The following is a 26,666-nucleotide window of genomic DNA, read 5'->3' on the forward strand; positions in this document are numbered from 1 at the left end:
CTCCCCACTTTCCTCTAATAAAGAAACATGACAGTTTTTATATATTTACGGTTTTAATAACGAAAATTTATAGCTTTATTTTGAAATACTTTAAGTGTTAAACTTTTATTTTAGGTATGTGTTTATTTAATACCTACATAATAACATCAAAATAACACTAACCTTAAAGTGCTATTCAGTGATGTGCCGTAGACTATACGTTTACGTCTAAATGCGTTGTCTACACGTAATCTACGCGTAGATTACATTGGGTTGTAGTTTACATAGACTACGTAGACAATCTAAAGTGCATTACAATTCATTTGCAAGGGTTTCATGAAAGGAAACTGACATTTTCAACTGTATTGGTTCCTAACGAAATGAAAAGAATCCTATTTACAACAAAATTTATCTTCTCTTCTATTATCAACTATGGAAGAAGATAAATAGTATGCAAAAAACAACAACAGATGGCAGTCGTGAGGTAAGAGTGGTCTTTTCCCCATAAAACACTAGAATATTTCTTATATTAGGTTTCTTCCTAGGTGAGAAATTGTTCGAATTTGGAAGGAAGCGTATGAAAAATTCTTCTGGCACATCAGCAACTGATACGCAGTATCATTTTGCTTTACTTCCACGGCGCCCTTTGCTAAGTTATCACCTTTCGCCATGTTGTTTACATAGATTACGTAATCTACGTGTATAAAATAGTCTACGTGTAGAATGTAGACTATCGTTGTTTACGCGTAGACGCACATCACTGGTGCTATTGCTATATGATTTTGCAGCAACCTCAATTAATTCTTAACAACAAAAAATAAATTAAACTCCTGTTAAGAGAAATATCCACGCACCTGGTGGAGGCACATGGTTCAGTTCAGATCCCACTTTAAATTATAGGTCCAGTCCCGATTAGCCTTTCTGTGCATAAAGTGGACTTAAGAGACAAACTCAAGCTTGCGTCAGAAATCAGGGTTTAGTGCTAATCAAGGGGAACGCACGGTTTGGCGCCCCTGAGCACAACGCCAATCCATTAGCCGAATAGAAAAGCTAAGATGAATGGTGATTGGATAAAATGACAGTCACAACGAAAAACACATACCCACGCCAATTCTCTTAACTCGTGGCGAGATAGTGACTCCTGTCCTGCACCCAACGAACTCGATCACTGAGGAGACATATGCGATGTTAATTCAACCAGCACATTATCAGTGGCGTGCCGAGGATTTTCAAAAGGGACGGGTTACATACACTTTTTTTTTGGTAGTCAGCCCCTATTTTGACAGCTTTTCCTACTATTGATGTTCTTATTTATTAAGAATACTGGGGCCAAAGGGGGGGGGGGTATGATCCCCACTAACCCCGCCCCCTTGGGCACGCCACTGAGTTATATACATTGCCATCATGTTAATTGTAAATCAATGTAAAGATAATCGTAATTCTTGTGTTTGTATTTTTGTTATTTGGCTACTTGCGCGAAGAACAGACTTGCCCACGCCGGGATTTGAACCCGGGAACTTCGCTGACGTGATCGAAAGTCAAACTCTTAACACGCTCGGTCATTTAGACCGGGTGACAATAATCAAAATGCAAAGAAAGAACTGTTTCTTTCGAATACAGTTACACGAAGAGAACGAACATAATGACTGTCAGTCAAATCAGCTGTTACTTGCCTTTTAAATCGTCGACTTACCTATTGGATTATGTAGTTGATTATCGAAGCGATAACGCGAGGTTTGTCGGCTCGGTAGAGCCATCTAGTGGACCTCGGTAAAAACTGCGCTCACTTCGCGATGAGCAACGGAAGGTTGCGGCAGTCGGTTGCGAGAGAGCAAAGATGGCGGCAGATGTTAAAGTAACTCCGCGGTGTAGTTTGAACTCCAGCGGATGTGTGACTCTTGAAGACATCCTCATCTCCTTTAACGCTCCTATTAGTGAGGAGCATGCATGGGCTCTGTGTTACCAGTGTGCAAAGTGCTTTTCGAATGCGTTTCGTAGTGACCGGAAGAGGTGTTACGAGGTGTCGGAACTGGATCATGTGCTTCTTCATAAGGATGGACAGGTGCATCCAAACACAGTATTCGCCGGCGGGGGGACAGGTAAGCAAAATGATCTTTTATTTACTACCTTAGGTGGTCTTGTAATGCCTCAGTTATCCGGTTGTCATTCGATATTTGACTTTAAAAATACGCCACTAAGTGCAGAATGAAATGTTTACTTTGTCAAAAGCATCGAACTCGTTGTCATTATTGATTTGTTTTCCTGAGCTGACAAAGTTCTTCTAATCCGCCGCTTTTGTTTGTCCTAAGCTATAACTATGTGCATTAAAAGTCAAATTCTTCTTACAGTTATGCGATTATTTGTAATTAACTCTGGATTCTTCACTTTGTCGGAATATATCCGTGATATTTTCAGTGTACATTTGTTTCATCTATGTTGCAAAATTGCCCCATTTACACCATTTTGTTTCTCCCGTAACCATATCGAGTTAAATATTAAGTCTCCCTTGCACACACAGCATGTGTGATAAATCGATTTTACTTGCAATATTTTAACTGTCACAACTAACAGATATTTCAGTACGGTTGAAAACATTAAATGATAGGCTCATAGGTAAAATTACATTCGGTCTTAAGATTTGTAAAACTACTTGTGTTTGTTTTTAGGCGCCAATTTTTACCCAAACTTGAGCACGTAACTGCAGCAGCATTTCAATTCAATCTTTTTGCTGTGGACATTTTGCTAGACCAGATTACTTAATTAAGTACAAATATTATACACATTTTATGATCAGATGACAAACGTGGAAGAAAATACATCGTACACACGTTTCTTATTTCTAAGTAACGTGACATAGTTATCTAATACAAACCATGTCATTCCACGAGATTCAGTACCTATGCAAAATGTACTTCCATTTCATTTTCATGTAAACATGGCAAGTGACAGCTCTAAAAATATCGTTAAGAAACCAGGCGAATTCGATTTTAGAAATAGCAGTGTTTGTAATTTTGTTGCTGGCTTCCGAAAGTGCATTTGTAGCTGTCAAATAGAAAATAACCGGTGAAAAAATGTTCTGACTCGAAGCACGCTAGGGGAAAAACCAGGGTTGTGAGGGAACCTGACTGGGCAAGACTGATCGATAACTTGTCCGAGGTTTATATTGCAGCAAACTACGTAACTCTAGAGAAGGACTTTTCTTCGTTTTTTTACGAAGTGTGGTTCTTCCTTAAATACTAGCTTCCATTGTAAGTTCTGTCCGATGAGAATCGTATTGTATAACTGAATGACACAGCGTGGGATTCTTCAGGCTCTTCCCATTCATAATAAACAATTGGATTACTCCCTCTTCAATTACACTTCACGTAGTTAAAGGGGAAGGAAGAAAGTTCTTAATAGATAGTACAATACATGTTTTCCTCTGCACGTACATGTCCTTTTGAACTACATCCATTCTACATCTGTTATTATGTCATTTGAAAACATTTGTTCATAGATTTATTTGCATGAAATCTTATTGTTATTTACGCCAGGACACATTTGTTGTCTTGAACAGGAGCTGAAACGAGATGAAATTATTCTAACTCAGCGCACCGTAGCAACATTAGCTTTCTAGTTTTTTAAATCTATTGTAAAGTAAGGAAGAATATTCTGAAGTCAAGTAATGCATTTCTATTTTAGGGAACGTTTCCGAGTTTCTGCAGTGACTAATTTTAGGTGCCTAGTGGCGTTTATTTTCTTCGGCATTTTACAAACATTTACCTCGAGTGTTCTTCAGAATATAGGGCGTAATGAATAAGTGAAACTACTTTTTCTGTCTATGAAGGAAACACTTCCTGTAGGCATAAGGCAGTTACTAATTTCATATGTGAGAAAATACGTATTAGAAATACAAGGAACTATTTTGTTGAGTTATTTGTAGTGTGATTTTCTTCTCATTTGCTTCACCTTCGTGAAACCAGTTTAAAAAGTAGCTTTGCTCTTTCCTCTCGCTGTTGCTGATGTCTGCTGGAAGTGCAAATTTCTAGCTGGGGGATGCGTTATGCAAATTTCTTAACTGGGGGGTGGCAGGCATAATGCATATTCATCTCCAGATATTATTAGAATGAATAAATCAAGGTCATGTGGCACGAATGGGAGAGGAAAGGGGAGTTTACAGGATTCTTGTTTGGAAACATGATGGTAAGAGACCTGTAGGAAGGCCAAGACGAAGATGGAGGGATAACGTTGAGATGGACCTAATGGAAATCGGTAGGGGGGTGGAAAAGAGTGGATAGATATTGCTCAAGATAGGGACAGATAGAAGGCTTGTGTTGCTGCAGTCTTAAACCTTCGGGTTTAAGAAGGCTAGAGAGTTAGTTAGTGTCCAATATTGTTATTATTTCAGCACTGGCAATTGATTACATACACATAGAAATCTCGAATTCTATAGCTACATTTTCTCACTGTGATTGTTTTCGCATTTCTGGAATAAATGACCGACATTTCCAAGTAGATTCTTCGCCACTTTTAATGCAGAACCATTTGAAATTTCTCGACCGTCGTAGATGTACGAAAATCAGAATATGATTTTCCGAACCGGGAATCGTATTGAGGTATTTTCTTTGCAAGCCCAGTCATCAAAATTTGGGTATTCTGCATATTGCAAATAATTTGCAAAAATTCCAAATATGTGTTAACATTTTCCCTGTTTACTCGCAGTGCAAAATCAAATTAGCTTTCACTTATTTTGGTGTACTTTTCGAGTCGTGTCCTAATATTTGAGTGGGTTTAAAATTCATGGAAGTTTTTCGTTACAACATAGTGCAGTCCGATATCTCCATAACAATTCTCTCCATCTGTGGGCCATAAAATGAAAGTTTTACGATTTACATAAATACTGTGAATAGAAGAGAATTAAGTAAGCTAATTTTACACACTTTAATTCTATTATACCTCACATATTTGGGGGGGGGGGTCAACCACCAAACTTTTTTTTTTATATTTCTTGTCTAGTGAGTACATTTGTTATTCTCGTATTATTGTGAATTGTTTTCTCCTAGTATTGTGAATGTTGATGAACAGTTTTAACTGAAAGAATGAACAAATTATGTTCAAAAATAATTGCGAACACATGTTTCGTCTCTCCGCTGAGATTTGTATTTTGCCTATTTATGTCGTTTTTGCATTTATTTTAGTTTAATTACGATGAGAGATGATTGGTCGAAGTTGATGAAGGGGCAAACACAATCAACTCGAACCCGAAACCTTCGGAAATGAGATTGCACACATCTGTGAAACATAACGTATGCACAATCTCAATGCTACATCACTTCGTGTCTTGAAAAAAAAAACAATGTTTCCTGTGTATGGATGGACGAGACTTGTAAACATGTTCTTAACGTCTCGGAACGCCCACCAGGTACGTTCTGTTTAGCATGCAAGGTCTTCAAAGTATGAAACGGGTACTAATACAGGCAATAGGTCCCGCAGGCTTTCAATAACCACCATTAACGTAACGATTATTACCTTGCGACGCAATGAATATTCGACTTCCTCGCCTCTGGACTCCAGCACCAACAATTGTGCTTTCTTGCAATCGCGCCCCCTACCAGGAACATGCAATGTTTTCCCTTGGGCTTGAAAAATTGAGAAGGCGGATTCATGAAGCAAACTTGAAACGGGAACTTGTTCGTGCTAGTTGGGGAAGAGGGGAGGAGATATACGACTTTCTGCTGCCCATTTTTAGCGTAATGAACGACAAATTGTTGTGCGTGTAGGTGTTCAATGAACGTCTTAAAAGGCTGCAGGATCCACACGATATTATAGCCTCGAACCCAGTTTTATATCTCATGCCTCACTGTTCTGAGACTAAAAGTACCTGGGAGTTAAGTATGTCATATATTTTTTTAGAACCTTCGTCTTGTTATTTTGCGAAATAATTGCCTTAGGTGTAATTTTAATTGCTAAACTGTGACTATTAATGTCACGATAATTGGCTTGGTATCAAGACAACTGTGTTTGCTGCCATCACATTAATTTTATTTATCGTTAATGGAAATAAATGGCTGTTATATTGACTGAACAATATTTTACTAGTTTAGTCGAATAGATGAAACTTAAGTTGCTTCTACTGATACACTTTATTTATAGTCTGTTTGTTATTCTTGAAGGTCGATGTTACTATTTTCATTTTAAAGAGCTGTTGAACATTGATTAAAAGAAATATATCACCAATACAGATTTATCCGATTGACGTGTTCTGAGCCACGTTCATATTTGTGTGCTAATTTATACATTTTAAATGGTAAGCAGAACTTTATATTTATTATATTTATTTATTAACGACTTTGTTTACATGGCGAAGTTAAGGCATTAATGCCTTGTCTTCCACTTAACCAGGGTCAATTGTTAGTACAGATTTTGCGAAATCAAAGGTTCGAAGTTCGAATCGGGTGAGCAAGTGAGGCAGTGTGCTTTTGTTACTGATTCACCATTTCCCTTTAATAGGGAAATGTAAAATGAGACAGATGTTAAGAATCGAGAACGAGATTGCCATTTACAACTCGGGACGAGACCGAGAGATGCCAAGTCTCGTCTAGGACTATGAGATACGGATTTTTCTACATCTAAGTTCGATATATCGTGTATCGAAAAGTCGGTCTATATCGATATTGATTTCGACATATCGACGCCATTATTTTTACGATATTGCTGCTGCGACATTTTAAAAGTATCAATTCGATATCGATATATCGAAACACAGTTCTAGTCTCGTCAGTCTGTGTACCATTTCTTCTCCAATGAGAGAATGACAAAACGACTTTTCAAAGGAAGTGTACTGTATTTATTCATACAGTTTGGCATTTCGTGAGTAAGTTTCTCTGCAACCGTGAGGCCCCGAGTGCTCCTGGCGGCAACCTCTTCTCCAGGAAACCATATTCAGGATTCTTGGGAGAGTTCCAGACAAGGGAGGATAGAGGAGGCTCCAGAATGAGCACCTTGTCCAGTGCCAGGGTTGCAATCGACTTGCCACAGTGTGATCTATATTGTAATTTTGCGCTGTAAATCGAAGCAGACCAACCTGAGACATTTTGGAAGAACTCCAACAATACTTGCGCAGAAAATCTCTGTGAAACATCTCCCTACCTAATGAACAAGCCATGTCTAGAAAGTTCAACATTTCACTTTTTAAAAAAATCCCAATGGAGCATGGACGAAACGTGTGTCATTTACAAAGTCTATGCTGTTTTTTATTTGTTTTAACCTCTAACTTACCGTGACCAATTTCGCATATTTTACTTCATTACCGCTGATGAGCCAGTGCGTCATTTGAGAATGATATCATTTTAGGTTATTAAATCGCTTGAATTTGTGTCCTAGGAAGTGTCATTCTTTCTTTAAATGGATCCAAAGTAAAAATGAATGTGACGTCATCTTTGCAACCAACTTTATGTTAGAAAATTTAGGACAATTGTTGGTATTTAATGTTAAATATCATTATAAGTTTGTTTTTAAACTTGTGTGTTCGTTGTCATATGTTTTTAAACTTGTGTGTTCGTTGTCATAAGCTTGGGGAATATTTTTACCAATTTATTTTTATCCTAATATAATTTAAGCACAGGGTATTGATTAATTAAGCAAAAGAATAATAATCGAAACCTCTTCTTCTTCGTATAAAACATAGGAATAATTTGGGCTTAGAACGAATCTCTCATATCCAACGATCAAAACAAGCTGTATTTTGTTTTGCTAACGTAATCGCAGCAATTTCAGGATATTGCTAGACGTAACCATTTATTTCACGTACGTTTATTTAAAAACAAGGTAAGGAAGCGAAATTCCAGCTTAACGCTTATCCGCGTCACTGATAAGGAAAAAGCGAAGTCATATATTTTGGATTCCTTCATTAATCTGGATGCCGCTAAAATAGGAAGAAACCTATAGACGCACATGGGCTCTTTTCCACCAGGTTCAAGATAGTTATAATTTTCACAAAGGGAGAGAATTGTTTCCCCATAATTGGAAGCGCATTAAGAAAAAAAGTGCCATGATCATAATATGAGAAAAGTTGAGCAACCATGTGACATCTATATTGGGTGACAAAGTGACGTTACTTTTTAGACAAAGTAACCTTATTTTTTTAGAACGCTTTACTTTTTTGGAGTAACGTTAGAAACTGTGCTTAACTAATTGAAAAATACTAGTGTTGTCTTCAAGGGTGTGCCGAAAGAGTGAGTTTTGGGCTTGAAACTCCTCGAATTTCGAAAGTTAACAGTTACCCTAATTCAATAAATAGGAACTGTCTCCAATTCTGGTCTTCGTCAACGTTCAGTGAAGTACATATTAGCTGTCAAATGAATGAACTTTTATAACCAAAAATTAATGACAGTACTTTGATAATTTCTAAAATACAAAAAGGAAATATGTTCACATGATTTTTCATAAGTTTATATGGTCATTACTTAGACACATGTTACCTGCGACTGTGGACAAAATTCTGGACTGTTGATGTTACCACAGACAACCGTAATTATACTCTTATCTGTAGCTAGTGTTACTAATCAAGATTGTACGCCACTTAAATATAACTTTCTGCCTTCGCCCATAAAATTGCTATTTCTAAATTTATTGGGCACGCGACTTTTAATCGTCGCACACCACGTATTAGTATGATGCGAATCACAAACCTTCAAATGATTACGCTTGGGTAATTCTGTTCTGTATACCTTATTCTTCCCCGAAATGACCATTCTAAAAAAATGATTCGTTTGTAGAATTTCCTGTATGGAATACACTGGCAATAAAATTATTAACAATATCTGAACGGGCGAGGCTGTATAATGCAAAAAAGCTGGTTTGAATATTTCTCACACATGTTATAATCACTAAAAGTTGGGGTTGCGCTACTTTATCTGGAGAGTACCATAGCTTTCACAGAGATCTATGAACAGTCTCTCTCTCATGCGTTTCCCGCCAATATTCATATCATAGTAAGTGTCAACATGAGTAAAATAACCAAAAAATGCCTATTGCTGATGCGCATTTTTATTGGCCCGCTTAGAGCCAAGCTTCCTATTTGTTCATATTTTGGCGGGCGAAATAACTGATTGACGACAGATGTTAGATTGAAACTGGTAAAGTAAGAGTTTTTGCAGGAGCCTCGTTTAGACATTTTCTGAACCTTGAAGCGTGTGTTATTTTTTTTAGCGTTTTTTACAGCATCTATGCATTACGACGGATTGGTTTCCTGCCCAGAGGCGCCACGTGCAAATGAATGAACCCTAAACCAGAAATTAACGGGTGGATGCAGACTTTGTATCACAAACAGTACGGTAATTACATTCATTAAAATCAGGGGATCAACATGGGATTCATTATTAACCTGCGCATAGCAATAAAAACAATACACATATACCTGTGAGCGAGAATTTGGTCAATAAATACTAGCGGAAGAGTCGAGCGAAGAGGAAATGACCTTTTATTATGCTACCATTACTGCATTCACTGCGCCTTGTATTTTAGCGTGACGTGAATTTTAATCAGGGTTCTCCTCAGGTTACCTCTGCCTGCGGTTAAATACTCCTTAAAACTTTTTTTGTCTTCCGGACTAAACCAGTGAAAACGTTACTCTCTCTCCCCTTGAGATTTTTTTTTCTTTCCTAGAATTCCATTCTGTTTCGCGTCTTAATTGTTTGAACACCTGGAAGATTAACCATTGTAGCATCTAAATTTATTCCCAGCTTTTCAAGGTTTCTTGTATACCGTTATTCCTGTCTTAAGTATGCTGAGAATGAAGGCAAGGATTTAACAGATTAAGCCTTAGTGTTTCCTTGTTTTGGAAACAGGAAGACTATCAACGTTCCTTAAAGATTTGATGTAAACTGGGACGCTTGACAAGATCTATTGATTGGTTAATTGTTGCACGTGTCCGTTATTCCATTGTTGCTACGCCGTCTTTGAAATTGGCCACAGTCCTGATGGACTGTTGTGATTGGTTATTGACAAAACAAGTAAGAAGAGATAAAAGATTCTTCGTTCGTGTGTCACTTCTATAGAACTGCTGGCTGAAAACATGCAGGTCAATCTTTCCCGTCTCAGCTCACAAAACTCCTGAAACTAAATATAGCGTTCAGAATGCCCATTTAATTTACTGAATTAGGTTACATCTGGGAGAATGAGATTGCATATAACCAACGACCAACCAGCAGTTTATGAACATAAAAACATCATATGAATGCTTATGGGCACGTCCATGTTACTCTTGAGAGTATCAGAGCCGATTTTCAATCATATGATAAAATACACTGCTACAAAAATTTTGAATAAATTTTATAGCACAGCGCTCTACGGCGCCAGGATCTGGGGTTCGAATGCCGGCCTTGGCATGGATGTTTTTCCTGAGTATCCCTTCATCATCCTCATCGTCGCGATAAGCCAAAAGTGGCAGAAAAGCGACGGTAAATAACAAAAATCGAATCGAATAACCATTTTTGTTGGTCACAAGAACACGTGTACATGTCCATAGTCAAATTTAATTCACGGTTGAAATGCACTGTTTAATATGATAATATAAAACCATGAAGTTATTTCCATGTATAGGACAGAAAAATATATTAAGGGAGCCTCATAATTTAAGATGTTTCTATGAAGAAACACTGCAAATACAGTCTTTTTGACACCAATAAATCTAGCAGATCATTTTGTGTGCATTTATAATCAATTAAATGCAGCGTTATTGACGAATAACATATTCATAGCGTCAAATACATGCATTTTGTAGTTAAATCTGTACAAAACTAAAACCCTATTTCAAGGTCAAATGTCATAACTTCAATTAAATCTTTATTGATGGATTTATGGAAAGCCATAATGGTGGCTAACTTCATTCATCACAGAAACTGATGTAAGATAATTTCTTCCAGTTGTTCCCTTCTTGAGATAAGGCACTCTACAAGTATGATTCATATCGTGCTTCTTGTCGTAACATGTGATATCTTGTTCTTGTAGCAGCCATTCATACTCGTTATCGATTTGGTTTGTGAATTCTGTAAGATTCCTGAAAATGTACTTACAGATTGTATTCGTTCTAGGCAGAATACATACATAACCAATTCCTTCAAGTGTGGAATTAGATTAGATATAGCCTTGAATGAGAATGTCCACTACTAGTAACAAACAAAAGCACATCGTTTCTAGACAAGGCATTGATTTTTAATCTCGCATTTTTAGCAAACTAGACTACTCATATTAATACAGATTTCGTCCATTAATTTGACAATCAAGAGATCAGATTTGTAAAAACGGATGTTTTCAATTTAATTTTGTACCTACAACACACACCTGTGTCTGGTGGTATTTTTCATTTGGTATAATTTTAAAACTAAAAAGGTTGTGAAATAATGAGAACTAGGGAAAACGAGGTGTGAAAATTGATTGTTTACAATTCTATTTTTCTGCCAACTTATTTTACTGCTACGCAATGACTAAAAAGTCTGGTGTTAGAACATAATTACACAATGTAATGTACAATTGATACTTAGTGAAACAAAAAATAACAATCATGTAAGTAAACGATATATGAATGACTAAGAAATTAAAATAGAAATTTGTAATAACATACAGCAGCATTATACTGTACGTTATGTTATTCGTATGGTGTGTCCGAATTGCATATTTGGGTGCGTTGAGACTACCGTTACTGTGTATGATCTCCTAGCAATATTCTCTAGGCATCAAGGTTAAGAGAAGCGGTGACGTGATCTTACAAACACCACTATGCAAATAGTGCAGTCGTTAAATTCCACATTATAACCACTATCTTGCATTGTCACATTGTCTCTCAAGTTTTTGTGCCGGCAAGAAATCAGTTCGCTATGCTGTGCGTGCACACGGTTCATAATTGTACTTAGAAGTACAGGGTGTTTCGCAAGAAACCTGCCATTGGCTAACTTCATTCATCACAGAAACTGATGTAAGACAATTTCTTATAGTTGTTCCCTTCTTGAGATAAGGCACTCTACAAGTATGATTCATATCATGCTTCTTGTCGTAACATGTGATATCTTGTTCTTGTAGCAGTCAAAGTAACTTTCATTCCTTGCAGCAATTTATAGAAGGATCTGGATATTTTCTTGCTTGCATGTTTGCATTTCCAGTGCAAAGCACATATGTTGCTTATTGTACATCGTACATTTCTGCTGATAGATTCAGTACTGTGTATCATTGTAATTAATGAAGCAATTCAATAAGGTTTTCAAAGTTTGTTTGTTGGCATCATTTTTAGCCACTTGGCTAATCGCGACGATGAGGATGAGTGATGAATGTAATTAATGAAGAAATGTCCAGAAATAATACCAATGGCCAGGTCGCGCTTTTTCTTTTCCCAGTCAAATTGTGAATGCGGGTTCATTTCTTGCTCTCTGATTGGCTGTTGGAAAGTTACGGTGCTCTGATTGTGAGAATATCTTATTTGCGCTGTACGTTAGGTTAGGTTAGATTAGATTAGAAAGCAGCAAATTTGCGCTGAAAATAGGAAATAAGATATTCTCACAATCAGAGCACCGTAACTTTCCAACAGCCAATCAGAGAGCAAGAAATGAACCCGCATTCACAATTTGACTGGAAAAAAAAATCGTGCCAGGTCTGGATTTCAATCCGGGAACTTCGATGGCGAGTTCTAAAATCGACCTAGCCGGCTGTTAATTTATTGAACAATAATCATTATTGTTATTATTGAATAATGGATGATACACAACCCTAAGATGTCTTGTTAGATTTTTCTCATGGTCGCAGTTCATGACATTATATGCACCTTTGTCTTTTATACATGAGTGCACCCTACCGTCTGTGACTTCATGAGCGACTTGAGTCACATTCATGGCTGATGCTGTTGTGATGAAATGTTACTGTAGCAATGGCGAAGGAAACTTTTAATGAAGAAGTGTCTTTTGCGGAACTTTGAACAAAGAACTAAGGAAAGGAAATAAAACTGTGTTGGAAAGAGTTGGCGAAAGCTGGAAGAGTGATAAGAGAAAAAAAAATTGACTGGGACTGGCTAAGAATGAGCTCTCTGCTAAAGAAGGAATGATTTACGGGGAAAGGATTCGGGAAGTAAGAAAGATATCAGATGATGGATGGCATTGAAGAAGTGATACTACGCCTGGATCGGAAAGCCTGGAGGTTTCAGTAAAACACCTGCCATAACCAAATGGGAAAAATAACATTCAGCAAATCTCGTTAATATATTTCTGTGAGCAAGTCCTTGTACTAACATACATCAAAGCGATGCACAGGAAAGCATTGACCTACGACAAAATCTAATTCCTGACATTTTAAATACTCCGCGAACAGGTTGGAACAGATGCTAACATTTGATAGTTCGTATTTGCATTCGCTTTCTTGCAATGTTCTTTCTTGTACAGCTTTTCCTCAACTTTTGGCTAATGCGACCATAAGGATGAGTGATGATTAGATGCAACATATGGATCTCCATGGCGTTCAACTACCGAGGTGGCTACTACTTCAAATTTGATTCACCAAAACAAAATTTAATTTTCCGGACAATTATGATAAACCGCTTTCCATTTATAATTGTTATGTAACAGGAAGCAATAAAAAAAGTAAAATTATTTCCTTATTAAGAGTCTTGCAAACTATACATATTAAATTTTAATATATGATATATAAATTATATAATATAATTTTAGAAACTCTCCTTATGCTCTAGAATTGTATTTTTGGGGGCGATTAGGGGGCAAAGTTTTCCAATTTTTGCCCCCACACTATGGTCTCTTCAACCTACTTCCCTTGGCTCCCCAGTTTTGGTACCTAATCGCCGCCACTGCTTGAGAGAGGGTGCGTATCCATTGGCGTCCGAAAGGGGGGGCAAGGGGACCCTTCGCCCTCCTCTGGAAAATGAAAGTCATCCAAAAATTATATATTTCACACATATAATTTCATTTCAGCCACGATAATATGTGTTAATTATTGCGCGAACATGGTAAATTCAAATCTAAGCAATGTTTTTTGAGGAAACAACACTATCATTGGGAAAAATGTGCATTGTTTGCCCCCCCCCCCCCGAGAAAAAAATACCTTCCTTGCCCCTCCCTGGAAAAAATCCTGCGGACGTCCATGTGTGTATCCAATTGATATAAGCAGGGACGTGAAAACATACAAAAATGTTACTGTTTCGTTTCCTATTTACTTCCATTCACCGTAACAGCAAAAGTAACGTAATATGCTTACTTTTACACAAATACATAGATGTGCTACAGGAAAACTCCCAGTTACTCGTGACTGTAAGAGATAGTTTCAATTATATCACTAAATATAGTACTTGAATACTGTATAAAACTTCAATAAATTCAATGTTCAGACGAATATTTAGAAATTGTTGATGTTTTATAGTTTTCGTGTATTAAATTTCATGCCATAAGTGAAGAACACTCAGGTATTTACAAGATTGACGTGGACATGTCCAGAACTAATATGCGCTCCATCTTCCGTCTTGAAATGAAAGCTATTAGTTTTCTTCCCCTCACATTCATCCAATATGTACTTCCAACGGCCGAGTCTGTCCATTTTTCTCCATTTATAGAACGTCTACAAAAATCCAATTTCCTTTCCAGAGAGAATCACTGGATATCTTGAGGCTTTTCTCTTTATTTTCTCCATTTGCCATCCACCCAGTCTTGGCTTCCAATCTTTAACTTTTTAACCTCCCCTACACTACTCTCGGTGAAACTATCCCACTGCGGCAACAAACGACGCTATAAATTTCGCCATCTTGTCTAACCCGGAAAAGACTCAATTCCGATTAAGTTAAGTCTTCTGCTGGACTAAGAGGCCTCTTGATTCTTATCTCAAGGGCATTTCTTAGTCCATTTTAGTAAAGAGAACGTGCGGTTCTGAGTCTGTGAACAACTTGTGCTGTGGTGATGGGAAAAATATTTATTTCAGCGTTAGAATTTCTTGAACCGATTGAAGGAAGTGATTCGTTTAAAGGAGAAGGTGATTTTAATCTAAATCCAAACGATTATTCAGTCAGTGTCTTGTGATATTTTCAAATGAATAAGCCGGCCCCAGTGGCGGAGTGGTTAGCACATCGCGCTACGCCGACAGGGGTCCCGGGTTCGAATCCTCCTGGGCATGGATGTTTGTGAGTGTCCATTCATCAATTTCATCATACCATCACTCATCCCATCTTTGCAAATTAGCCAAAAGTGGCACAAGAAACGAAGTAGAATAAAGCAAATCGATCAAACAATTTTCAAGTGAATAACACTGTACAATTTAGCACATTGAAAGAGACTGTATTGTATTCAACTGAATTGAACGCTCTAAGATTCGATCGGTTGATTCTAACCCTGTGTAACGCTTGAAATTGAACCGAACTGTACGTGATGTTTTGGACTGAATTGAACCCCGTAGAACGATTCGATAAATTAAATCTAACCATGTTTGATATTTTGAACTGACTAGAACTGTGCGTGATAATTTTTTGAACTGAATTAAACCCTGTGGTCCTACAAATTGAAGTGAACCCTGTATAATGTTTTCACTTCATTTCAATGCTACATGATTCGATCGGTTGAATTTAATTCTATGTGGTGTTTTGAACTGAACTAAGCGTTGCAGGATTCAATGACTCTGCTCGACGTTTTGAACTGAATAATACTCTGCGCGGTATTTTGAACTGATTTGAACTCTTAAGTGATTTTATCAAAAATGTTTATTTTTGAATCCACTCAGGCTTACATACAGTTTAAAGTTGGATCCGAACCAATGTCCATGTGCTTCCACCGAGGATCGAAATCGGGTCCCCTTGATTACAAGATAATAGCGTTGTCAGTGCGCCATCTAGGAGCTCCTATGTTTCTAACAATTGAATCCAACCCTTTATAATACTTTCAATTGATTAATGTACAATATAGTATATCATACACGTATAACTTGCAGATTAACAAGAATTTATCATGTTTGTACAGTCATGTTCATAATTTATGGAGATCGTGGACAATTTCGTTACATATCTTTGGACTCGACTGTACAAGCATGTTGAATTGTCGCTCACCGAGTTATACACACGCGATAGATATACGTGGAGGAATTTCGTAACGAACTTCCAGAAAACAACTTTTCCCCTGCTTTCTCACCGATGCACCTCACCTGCCCTAACGGGCAACTCTCCCCAGACGAGAAAAGTTGGGAACCGCTATGCAGGCGATCACAAGGCTTGCAGGTCACGCAATCTAGCTTGCTCTGTGACCTTGAATGATGGGGCTGTGATTCGCCTCGGATGACAACGTCGTGCACCGCATAAGCACCGGGTCAAGAAGAGGAACAAAAGTATTGGTTTTTCTCTTCGTCAATTTATTTCCGAGCCCGAAATCCACATGACAGAAAGGTTCAAACCTGCGATTTTTTCTTCCTGTCGCCATTCGGTAGTTTTGGAATTGTATAGGGTGGGACGAAAGTAATGTCACACTTTGTCTTGAACTTTGATTTGATTTAATTTATTGTACGTCGATTTTCTTCCACTTGTGGGATGAATAATGATAGGATGAAAGGACAAGCAAGTACCAGATGGCACATACCAGGGTTGTTAAGGTCCAGGAATTGTAAATAAATTCAATTCCGGTCCAGGAGAGATAGTCAGCAAGCGTAAATGGGTTCTGGACCGTAAATAATCTTTTTACAGGATCAGTTTAAATACGGTCCAAGTTCCGTACTGAAATGAAACAAAGAGCAACTTGGACCGAATTTAAATTGTGCTAGAAAATAGTTCCGCTCCTGTTGTTGTTAGAATTGAGTTGGTGTTTTTTTAAGTCCACTTTATGCACAGAAAGGCTAATCGGGACTGGACCTACAGTTTAAAGTGGGATCCGAACCACTATGTGCCTCCACCAGGTATCGAACCCGGGACCCTTTGATTACAAGGCGACAAAATTATAATTTTTGGGTTTCTGGGCCTTTAACAACCCTGGCACGCACAGACTATTATAGTAAATGTGGGTTCAAGCACCAGGGCCTCGTTAGCCGTCAAAATTCAGCATAGGATATACTACGTGAAAGGGAGATTGACATTTAAAAGCCTTCAGAGAAGGTCGTCCCCCTTACACCCCACTTTGGTTTTTCATAGTAATTTGTAACGCTACAGCTGAACCATTATGAGTTTCTGGGTATTTGACACAGACCTTATTGACACTATGTTGATCAGTGGAATTAACACACTTAATGCCGACCTCCATGCCGCCAGGGTTCGAATCCCGGTCTGGACATGAGTGTCCCTTCATCCATTTCATATCGTCACTCATCCTCATAGTCGTGATTAGCCAAAAGGGACAGAAAAGTGACGCTAAACAAAACAAACAAGAAAACCTTTCATGCTTATTGGCATTTTAGTGTATCGAATTTCTTATTTGTAAATGTAGATCGGTATCAGTAACTCACAGACGAGAGTGTTTAGATATGGAAACACTTCTAATAGTCAATATTATGTTAAATAAAGCATACAGAGAAGCGTGCATGTCGTAATAAAGAATACGTTAGAATTGTTTGAACAATTTTTGATATCAATGTTGCAGGAACGTGGAAGCATTTCGTGGTTTACTAATGAACAGACTCATGTATTTACTTACCAAACAGAAATGCACAGTAATTCCGTTGGCTGTGCTGCGCAGCTGGTGTAAGTTGTTGACTCATTCTACGCTGACTAAAATGTAGTAATTTCACTTTTCAAGAAGGTAGCACTGGATTGTTTAATGAAGGGTTTCTTTACGCTTCTAAAGAAGTATAGCAGTGTGGAAATTCTTCCCCCTTTTCTCTCTCAGACAGCTTTGGCATGTTACTAGTAGTAATGTTTTATTATTTTTGGTAATTCAGCAAAGTTTGAGAATTTATTTTGACACGTTCTTTTCTTAATAATAGAACCTTGTTTAAAATAAACACAATAATATATTTACATGAAACTCCACTAGATGTCACTCAGAACATAGGAAAGCCTTCTTCGTTCATTGATAAATCAAATTAAATTTAACTTTTGATGGATTTAAGGAAGTATAATTGACTTATTGGCAAGCAAAATACTTATATGTATAATTCCAACTGTTTGTTCTAAATTGTAACTCCTCATAATTCAACTTCTCAAGTTTTTACAACAGTAAATCATACTTTTTCACTTTTCTTAATTCCACCAAAGAACCAACAAGACAAGCCACTATATATAAGTATCCTCTAACATCACTCGAATTATGTTAAAATATTGAACAAGCACAGCAATCACATATTAAAAATAAAATAACAACAATAAATATTTGTCATACGGGAAAGGACGTGTCAACTTTCAACTCAGATACTCAGATATGGGATTCTACTGTCTTGAAGTTCAAGATTTAGAATGGTTGCAATGCATGTGCAAAGAACGACCTTACATTGCAGATGCATATCGAACTTAATTGATTTTTAATTTTGGGAAGTCTTTGAAAACCCTGGTGCAAGTAATGATTCTTCAGCAGTTTTGAGTTTATTTGTACAGGGTGGACCAAAAGTCACTGTGCACCTGGCAAGACAATACAAAAACCACAATCGTATTTGCTGCAATAAATTCTGTAAACGGTCCTCTCGTCTGTGCATCCATGTGTCTGGACAGGTTCTCAATGGCACGTGGCAGTTCGAACGGGAAAATATTGCTGATAAATATTGTGATGGCTTTCTGTAGTTATGGCAGAGGATGGGAATTTCACTTGTAAACAGAGATTTTCATCAAACCCCCAGATAATTTGGAGGCGTGAGATCGGGCGAACATGTTGGCCATATACCTATTGAGATTATGCTGTTTCCGAGCACATCAATCAACAGTGCCGTGAGCTGTATGGGACGTAGAGGAATACCATGTCCATGGTCTCCTTGAAGAATATGGGTCCAATATGCGTCTTAAAGATATCGCACAGTACACATCCATCAGCTGATCATATAATGAATGGCATGTCGTGTTGCATGTGATGACGGATTATTTGTGATCACATGATTTTTTGCTCACCCTGTATCATGTATGAGTTTCTTTATACCATATTTCCTATAACGAAGTGTCACCGCCTCAGTGGCCCAATGTGTTGAGTGGTCGACTCACAATCTCGCCAAGGTTCCATTCGAGCTCTACGCTGGTATGAGGTCCCTTCATCAATTCCATAAATCGTCATTCATCCTCATCGCCCCGATTAGCCCAAGGAGAGAGAAAAGCATCTTCAAATAAGCAAACATATAGATGGTCATGTCCCACCGGGTAACTCACAAAAGAAACATATTCGACAAATATGCAGCTTATTTTGTGTGCGTTTTAAATTTGAATTTATGGCACCTATAGGGATCACTTTGGTTATGATTTGTCAACCCCTCCATTTACCCCGTTCTGTTTCGAGTGTAGACCAGTTTTCATATCTCCACACTGCGTGTGCGTGCGTTATAAAAGAGAGAACGGAGGCGACTCAAAGCGGAGGAAATGAAAAAAATTGAAATTCCCCAGTCGACGCTGAGAATTGGCCAAATGAATATATAACCCTTGTGACATGTTAAGTGAAAAAATAAGTGCGAAAAAAAAATCTCAACTTCTGGAAATTCTCAGCACGGCATCCAGATAGGTCTTGGGCTGCGAAATTTCACTCGCAATCATTTATTACGAAAAGCCTTTTCAGTTCCTGTTCATTTTACTGAATTGTCTTTCTTCGTGTTCATACCTATTGGGAAGTCAAGGAATACCACGTGTTGGGTTGTTCCTGAAAGACGAATGAAATTGGCATCATTGCAACACAGACGCACAGTAGTAGTAGATCTTATTTCAGACAAAATGTTTTTTTGTGTCATGCAGTAGGAGAAACTATACAAAGTATGTAGTGTGTTAAAGCATAGCCCGCAACGATCATTTCAACCTCGGCGCTTCGGCGTTACAAATACGATTTTGTGTTCTGGCTGAAACTCCACATTTCTCCCCTAGAGGCGCTCCACGGCGACTGGTGCTGAGCGGAGCTATCATGTGCACCTGTGTGCGTTTACGCTGATAGTGAGTGCATGTTTAATTGTTAAATTGTCTATGTTGGAAGTTGTGCTTACTATTGTTACAAAGTGATAAAGACGAATCTCTCTTAATGCAAGTTAAAACAAGAACAGCTGTAAAAAGTAAGCTATTTAAGAGAATTCCATGACATTCGCTACGAGACTCGGCGGCAAGCGGCCCGGCGTCAGCACTTGTATAAGCGGGATCCGTGACAACAGTCGGCTACTAAAATTAGTTTTCATATTGTGTACTAAGCTTGACTACAGAAGGAGTTGAAAATGATGTCCCTCTGCTGCAACACATTCCTGGCATCTCCGAAGGAAATTGGCATTTACACGTGCAAGTTCGTCTACTGTAATTCTCCCGATTTCTCATACAATACTGTCTTTTAACTCACGGATGGTGTGCGGATTGTCTTCGTAATTTTATTTTTTAGATTTCCCCATTTTTCTTTCCACTTTTATTCAGAACTGACCTGTTACTCTAAACTTTTTTACGAGGTTCAATATAGTGGTCCTATGTGGAACGGGAACACCAGGAAATTTCGTTGCAAAACGTCGTCGCGCTTCTCCACAATTCCTCTTTCCGAAGTAACACTCGACAAGATAAATCCTTTGTTGTAATGTAAACTTTTGTGGTGCCATATTAAGCCACAATCCTCAAAACACGGACACGACACAACACAACTTCCGAGGGAGGATTATACTGGCGTCAGTCTGCAACGTCAACAGAATGGGAAAGAGAGCGAAGGCAGGGAGAGCGAAAATAAAGGCTGTAGCGTGCGACTGTCGCGGACCCGTTCACCGGGAAAGACCAGCGCTGACGCCGGGCCGCTTGCCGCCGAGTCTCTTAGCAAATGTCAGGGAATGCTCTTAGAAACACTAGTTTAACTTCCAAATTAACGGCGGAACGCTGCATGAATGAATTAATTGAATTATTGATTTCGTTTATTTTACTTCGCTTTTCTGACACTTTTGGCTAATCGCGAAGATGAGGATGAGTTATATGATGAAATTGATGAAGGGACTCTCACAAACACTCATGCCCAGGCCGGGATTCGAACCCGGAACCTCTAGCGTGGTAGCGCGATGTGCTAACCACTCCTCCACGGAGGCGGGCTTGAATGAATGAATGACTGAATGAATAGTCCTTTTTACCTGTAATTTGTTTCAAGAGAAACTTCGAATATTTGTATCCAACTTTTGCCAGTGGAAGTTGGCTAACCAACAATTATCCGTGTTTTTATAGCATGCCGAAGAAACCTTGAAAAGTTTTTGCCATTTATATTCTGCTATTATTGTGTATTCTTTTTAAAGTAGGAGAATTCTTTCACCTTGCTGTGAATTTCGTATATGTTAATTATGGAAGAAGGAACTGCTATGGTTAAAGTGACAACACAGCCTAAAAATTTTACAGTTTTTTCAAGCAAATGAAGTCTGTTTAAAAAGAATGCATATCTGCTTCAGAAGAATATACGATTAACCTTATATTTCGAATTTTTGGGAGAAAATTTTCGCAATCTAAATATTTCCAGTGTGAAACGTTATTGAAAGAAATCGGTACATTTTTAAAATTCCTATATTTGTACAGGAGTTTCAGGAAATAAATTTACTTTCGGAATGAGTAAATTGATATTATAACCTGGGTTCATTAAAAAAAATGTTCCAAATATTGAAAATGTTGAATCAAGCAGTTTCAAGGTTTCAAACATTGTTTTGCACAATGATGACACTCTCTTTCTGAGCCTTTCTGATGTGATTCTCGATGTAGAAATTTGTTATTCTTGCCTAGTTGTGTTCAGCATAGGTTCTACTTACCCAACTTTCCTTTAAAGAGAAGATCATTTGTAAACATGTTCTTACCTTGTGTCCATCAGAGATTGTTTATTACTTTTATCATAAAATTCAGTATTGATGTATTATGAAACATAAATCAATTCCATATTTACAAGAATACATATAGAAGTGATTCAAGTTTTATAATATTCAAGTAGTACATTTGGTGATAAAAAGCTAAGGCTCCCTCTTATGGTCATAATAGTAACAATGTTTTTGTATGAAAAGATTGTACAATATAGAAATAACTCATTTATTGTCATATCCCCTTTTCCAAGCCACTGAAGCATGTTGCTATAGCTTTATGTTCTCTTGTGAGGTAAAAATAACCCAGAAGTTATCTCTGAACAAAACACGATCGCCCTTTCATCCTAGACCACCACGCTGTGATCTCTGAATTACGTCATCGATGTGGAATCAATATTGTTCATGTTGCTTCCTGTGTGGACGTCAGAAGAAGCAATCAGCGCTGTAAACATTTACTTAGTGCAACCTCAGCACTGGCTAAAGGAAATGCGGCACGTAAGTTTACATCTTGGTTTGGGATTCTCCGCAACCAGATATACGGAAGGTTCCCTTTGGAAGGGACGTGTAAAATCTAGGGTTTCGATATGCAAGAAGTCGATCTTAAGAGCTCCGAGATCGATCCGATTTTGGCGCCAACCGTTCTGGTCGTGTAGGTATCTCTGGAAATCAATAAATCATCTGTCAACAGACATCACTTACTCCGCAAGGGTCCGAAGGTCGGGCCCAATAGGGCGGAGGGGGGTGCCGGCGCCTGGGAAAGGCACAAAAATTGATTCCGAAGGACATTTCGCGTTCTCACGTGATATAGCTTAATGCGTCCAAGTGTATTTAGAGTCCATTTTTACCCAGGCGGGCTAATGTTGATGGGGGCCGGATCTAGATTGTAAAGTGAGATAGGAACATGTTGAACTGTGGAGTTGCAGCTTTCGCAGTATAATATCACGTGGAGATTGACTGTATCAAATATACAGGGTGCCCCCAAAGAAGGTTACCGAAATGTTTTAGTTACCTTTTTTGGGCCACTCTGTATATAATTCACTTCAATATGCATATAAAATATACTTTAGCCTCTTTTCACGCCAAATAAATTACGCTTTTGATATATGTAGTTTAACTTCAAATACATTTTATGTATCAGTTATATTTTACGAACTATAAATTCGGCATGGTGTCCAGACGAGACAAGAGGTGGCAGTCTCTCGTATGTGAGGCGTTTGTATCGATTCTCTCGGTCTCGCATCGTGTTGTAAATTCCTATCTCGTTCTCACCCTCGTTCCGAAAATTCTAATGTCAGAAACATACAGTACGGAGTGACACTAAACACTTACACAGCGTATAGAAGTAGTAAGGAAAAAAAACCCAACTTTTTCTGTTCTCATTTTGACTCGAACACTCGAAAATCGCAGTTTTATCCCGAATGTATGCAACCGCTAGATGCATGGCTACGCACACAGGAGGGGACCAGCTCCAGCATATATTGTACAAAATACTCTTGTAGTTGTTGCACATGTATTGTCACACCCTGAACAACTGCAACTAATGATTTTTTTTCCAATCACGATAAGAGAAGTACAAAAAGTTTAATACGTACAGTCCGGCCAAGGAAGACGAAACTACCTGGAAAGGACGATTCCAAACGCGAGGGGAGAAGCACTCTCCGAACTACACTGTGGTATTTCGCTTGTGGGGGTTTGCTTGTTATGTTTATTACCGCTTTCTGTGTTGTGTTTGTGATGGCTCTTACAATTGGCACCAAACCGTTTCGAAGTGTAATGAGGAAAATTGGGACGTTTTGTCCCCTGTTGCACATTCTACAAAACACCCTCGTTTTGCTAGAAAATATCACAAGCCATTCAGTTACTACATTTATACTTATAATACTATATACAACAATATTATTATTATTAAATACTATCCTGATTAATGTTGTTTACATTTGTGCTAATTATAATATTTACTAAGAAGATCAATTTAATTGAATGATCTAAAATAAGGCTACTGCTTTACAAACAAGTTTATCTACTAATGTGACGATATGAATACTTTCCTGATATGTTCTGTTTGCTGATATAGTATATGACTGGCTTACTTAACCCTTACATCATTCGTAAGCATCTGTGTATGTATTTTGGCTGTTAGTACGTTGAAACTTCATTGCTGTTTCTACAGCAGATGATTTTCAAGGAACCCGCTTCCTGTCCAAAGCTACGTCATCCCTATTTAGCCACTGAACGCGTCCGGTTAGCGCATGCGCACTTCAGTCCATGGTCTCGGCTAAGGCAGCCAGACAGTATTGTTGCGTTAGTCAATAGGTGATAGATACGGCTTTGGAATGCAACAACAAGCCACCGTGCATATCATATATTGCCTATTATAAAAATGTTCAAAATTTGTTGTGCCTAAAGTTTTTGTGAGGAGAGTATAATCAGGGAGCTTTCCGATTGGTCAATTAAAGGTCTTTACAGTAAAGTAATTTTGGTTTAGTAAACCTCGAGTTTTCCTATACCCTGTTCCAGCTAACTGTAGAGCAGTGCCGCGTATATCGACAGAGGGGGGAAGGAAATCGAGTGGTGAAAGTCCAACGTTGCCAGTCGTACGGTCCTGACCGTACATGTACGGACGTACGGTCCAGACCTTAGTCCGTACGCTAAATACAGTTTTATCCCTAATATTTCCCTAAGAAATTCTTAAACCAATCGTACGGACCTGGAGACAAAAATACGATCCGTTTGCCATGTGCATTCGGTATTATCCTTTTCAAAAGTTTGCAACGCTGTATAGCGAAAGGAGGAAATCGGGTAACTCCCGTCGCCCATTACACAATCCCGTTTCACTGTTCATTGGTGGAGCCATCTCGCGTCACTACTTGCGCAGAGACTTGTTCTCGTTCGCCTGGTCTAAAGTTAGCTGGTATGGACTGTAGGTCTGTCTCGTTTCAACAACAAAACCCTGGTCTCGTTCTGACATTGTTCTCTTGGTAGCTGAACACTTCTTTGGCAAGAACTTACAAGGGGTCAAGGTCTACCGCCGTTTTGGTGTGCGTTGTCTGCGATGAACTTCTTGTGTAAGACCATGAAGTTAGACACACTCACAGGATGCCGTTTTTAGGTTTCCTGAACCTCTTTCCTTTTAGCGGTCGTCGGGTTACTAAACAACAGTTTTACAATGTTTACCTTCTTGTAGGTCTGCGTCTTGTAAACTCGTTTTTTTCCTTCGGCAATGAGAAAAAGGAAACAACCGTATTCATGCACTAGAAACGACATATTGTACTTGAAGTTGACGAGAAGGACAGGAAATTGTGTTTCTGTGGAAACACACTTCTGCAAGAGCACTTGTTTTTCATATCGTGGACATTAACATTTGTACCTGTTCTTTGTAGTGTTTCACCCTTGACCTACATATATCTGCTACTTCTACAGAATTGCAAGAAAATCCTTTCAGACACATTTGCCACAAGTAATAATGTATCGTACTGCTTATAGCAATTACTGTAGTATTAAAACAATATTAGTGCAGCTTTTAGCGTATCCATGTATAAGTTTTATGAGACAGACACTAGGAATGTGTCCAATGTATACGCATTTGTTTGCAAGACAACCCTACTCGCAAGGGCCAATCGTGACTCAGCCACAACTGGTAACTGTCGCCATATCATCAATTGCTCCCCGGTGAATGTACTTTGCATAGTCATTCGAACCCTACTTTAAAAATGATAGACCAGGTCATGATTAGCCTTTCCGAGCAAAAAATCGACTTTGTAGACAAACATTGATACTATTACAGAATTGCCAGTGTCTTAATTTTTAAAAGGCAAATACTGCACTAAAGGGAATATGCTGTGTGGTATTTAAGCAGACCCTTACAATTAGTGTGTCTATCATAGAGTAAGATATACCCCTTTAAGGAGTGTATTTTGTTTGTGAAAATAGTATATGGGCGAAACTCATTATTCCTCTTTAGACATGACAAATGCTTTATTTAAGTCCACTTTATTCACAGAGTATATATACACAAAGCAACATTATGTGTATTTTACATTGCACAGAAAACACGACTTTTTCTGAAGTTAGTATTCGTTAAAAGAATATACCATTTGGAATGATGGATTTGTATCGCTGGGTTGCATACACACATGATAAGGTTTGTATGCAACAGGATATAACATTTTTCGAACTGGAGAGAATTTTGATAGTTTTTTATCCTTTCGCAACAAGCCTTGTTACTTCCCATGCCAACTCGCTCCGCCATATGAAGTGTTTTAGCAAATAGATTTAATTGCTTGTGCTGAATGTCATTCCAGACACATTAAACCAACCACGTTTTTAGTAACTTGTGTTGGTGTATGACCTTGAAATGACATTGGCTTAATCTTCTAGGTCGGATTCATGAGCAAGTTGCCAGTTTTTTTTCTTTCAGTGCGGCTAGATGAGAAACATTGGGCGTATATCCTTCATTACTTGACTGTCTCAAATTTAGAATTAAATAAACAGAATGGCGGAAATGCGAGAAAAGCAACCAACCATCACGCAAATCTAGGTACTACAGTAATATTTTCCTAATTCCTAATTCCTAACATCACTATAACGGCACAACAGGTTGATGAATTTCTGCTAGTTTAAATTTCTTCGCATTAAAGGTTAACGTTAGTGTTTCTGATCGTGTGTAACTTAGCTTCAAATAGCAATAACATATTCCTGGTGGAAGTGTATTGTATGATTTTTTAAAAGTAACATAGATATTTTAAAACTGATGTATATATTTAAAAAAATGCACACACTTTCAATTTAAA

General features: G+C 38.1%; 1 protein-coding gene across 6 annotated transcripts in view; it reads left to right on the plus strand.

The window, feature by feature from the left end:
- Window positions 1-1,776: 1,776 nt before the first annotated feature.
- The window catches only part of spir (spire type actin nucleation factor), a 322,402-nt gene continuing 297,512 nt past the window's right edge, over window positions 1,777-26,666 (plus strand). For all 6 annotated transcript variants that reach the window (XM_083138861.1, XM_083138867.1, XM_083138863.1 and 3 more), the window contains exon 1: window positions 1,777-2,078. In XM_083138861.1, the coding sequence (XP_082994987.1) occupies window positions 1,817-2,078 (262 nt within the window). In that variant the 5' untranslated portion in view covers window positions 1,777-1,816. The remainder of the gene's footprint in view (window positions 2,079-26,666) is intronic.

This window comes from Lepisma saccharinum, chromosome 17, assembly GCF_977018435.1.
Source record: "Lepisma saccharinum chromosome 17, izLepSacc3.1, whole genome shotgun sequence".
NCBI classification, from domain to species: domain Eukaryota; kingdom Metazoa; phylum Arthropoda; class Insecta; order Zygentoma; family Lepismatidae; genus Lepisma; species Lepisma saccharinum.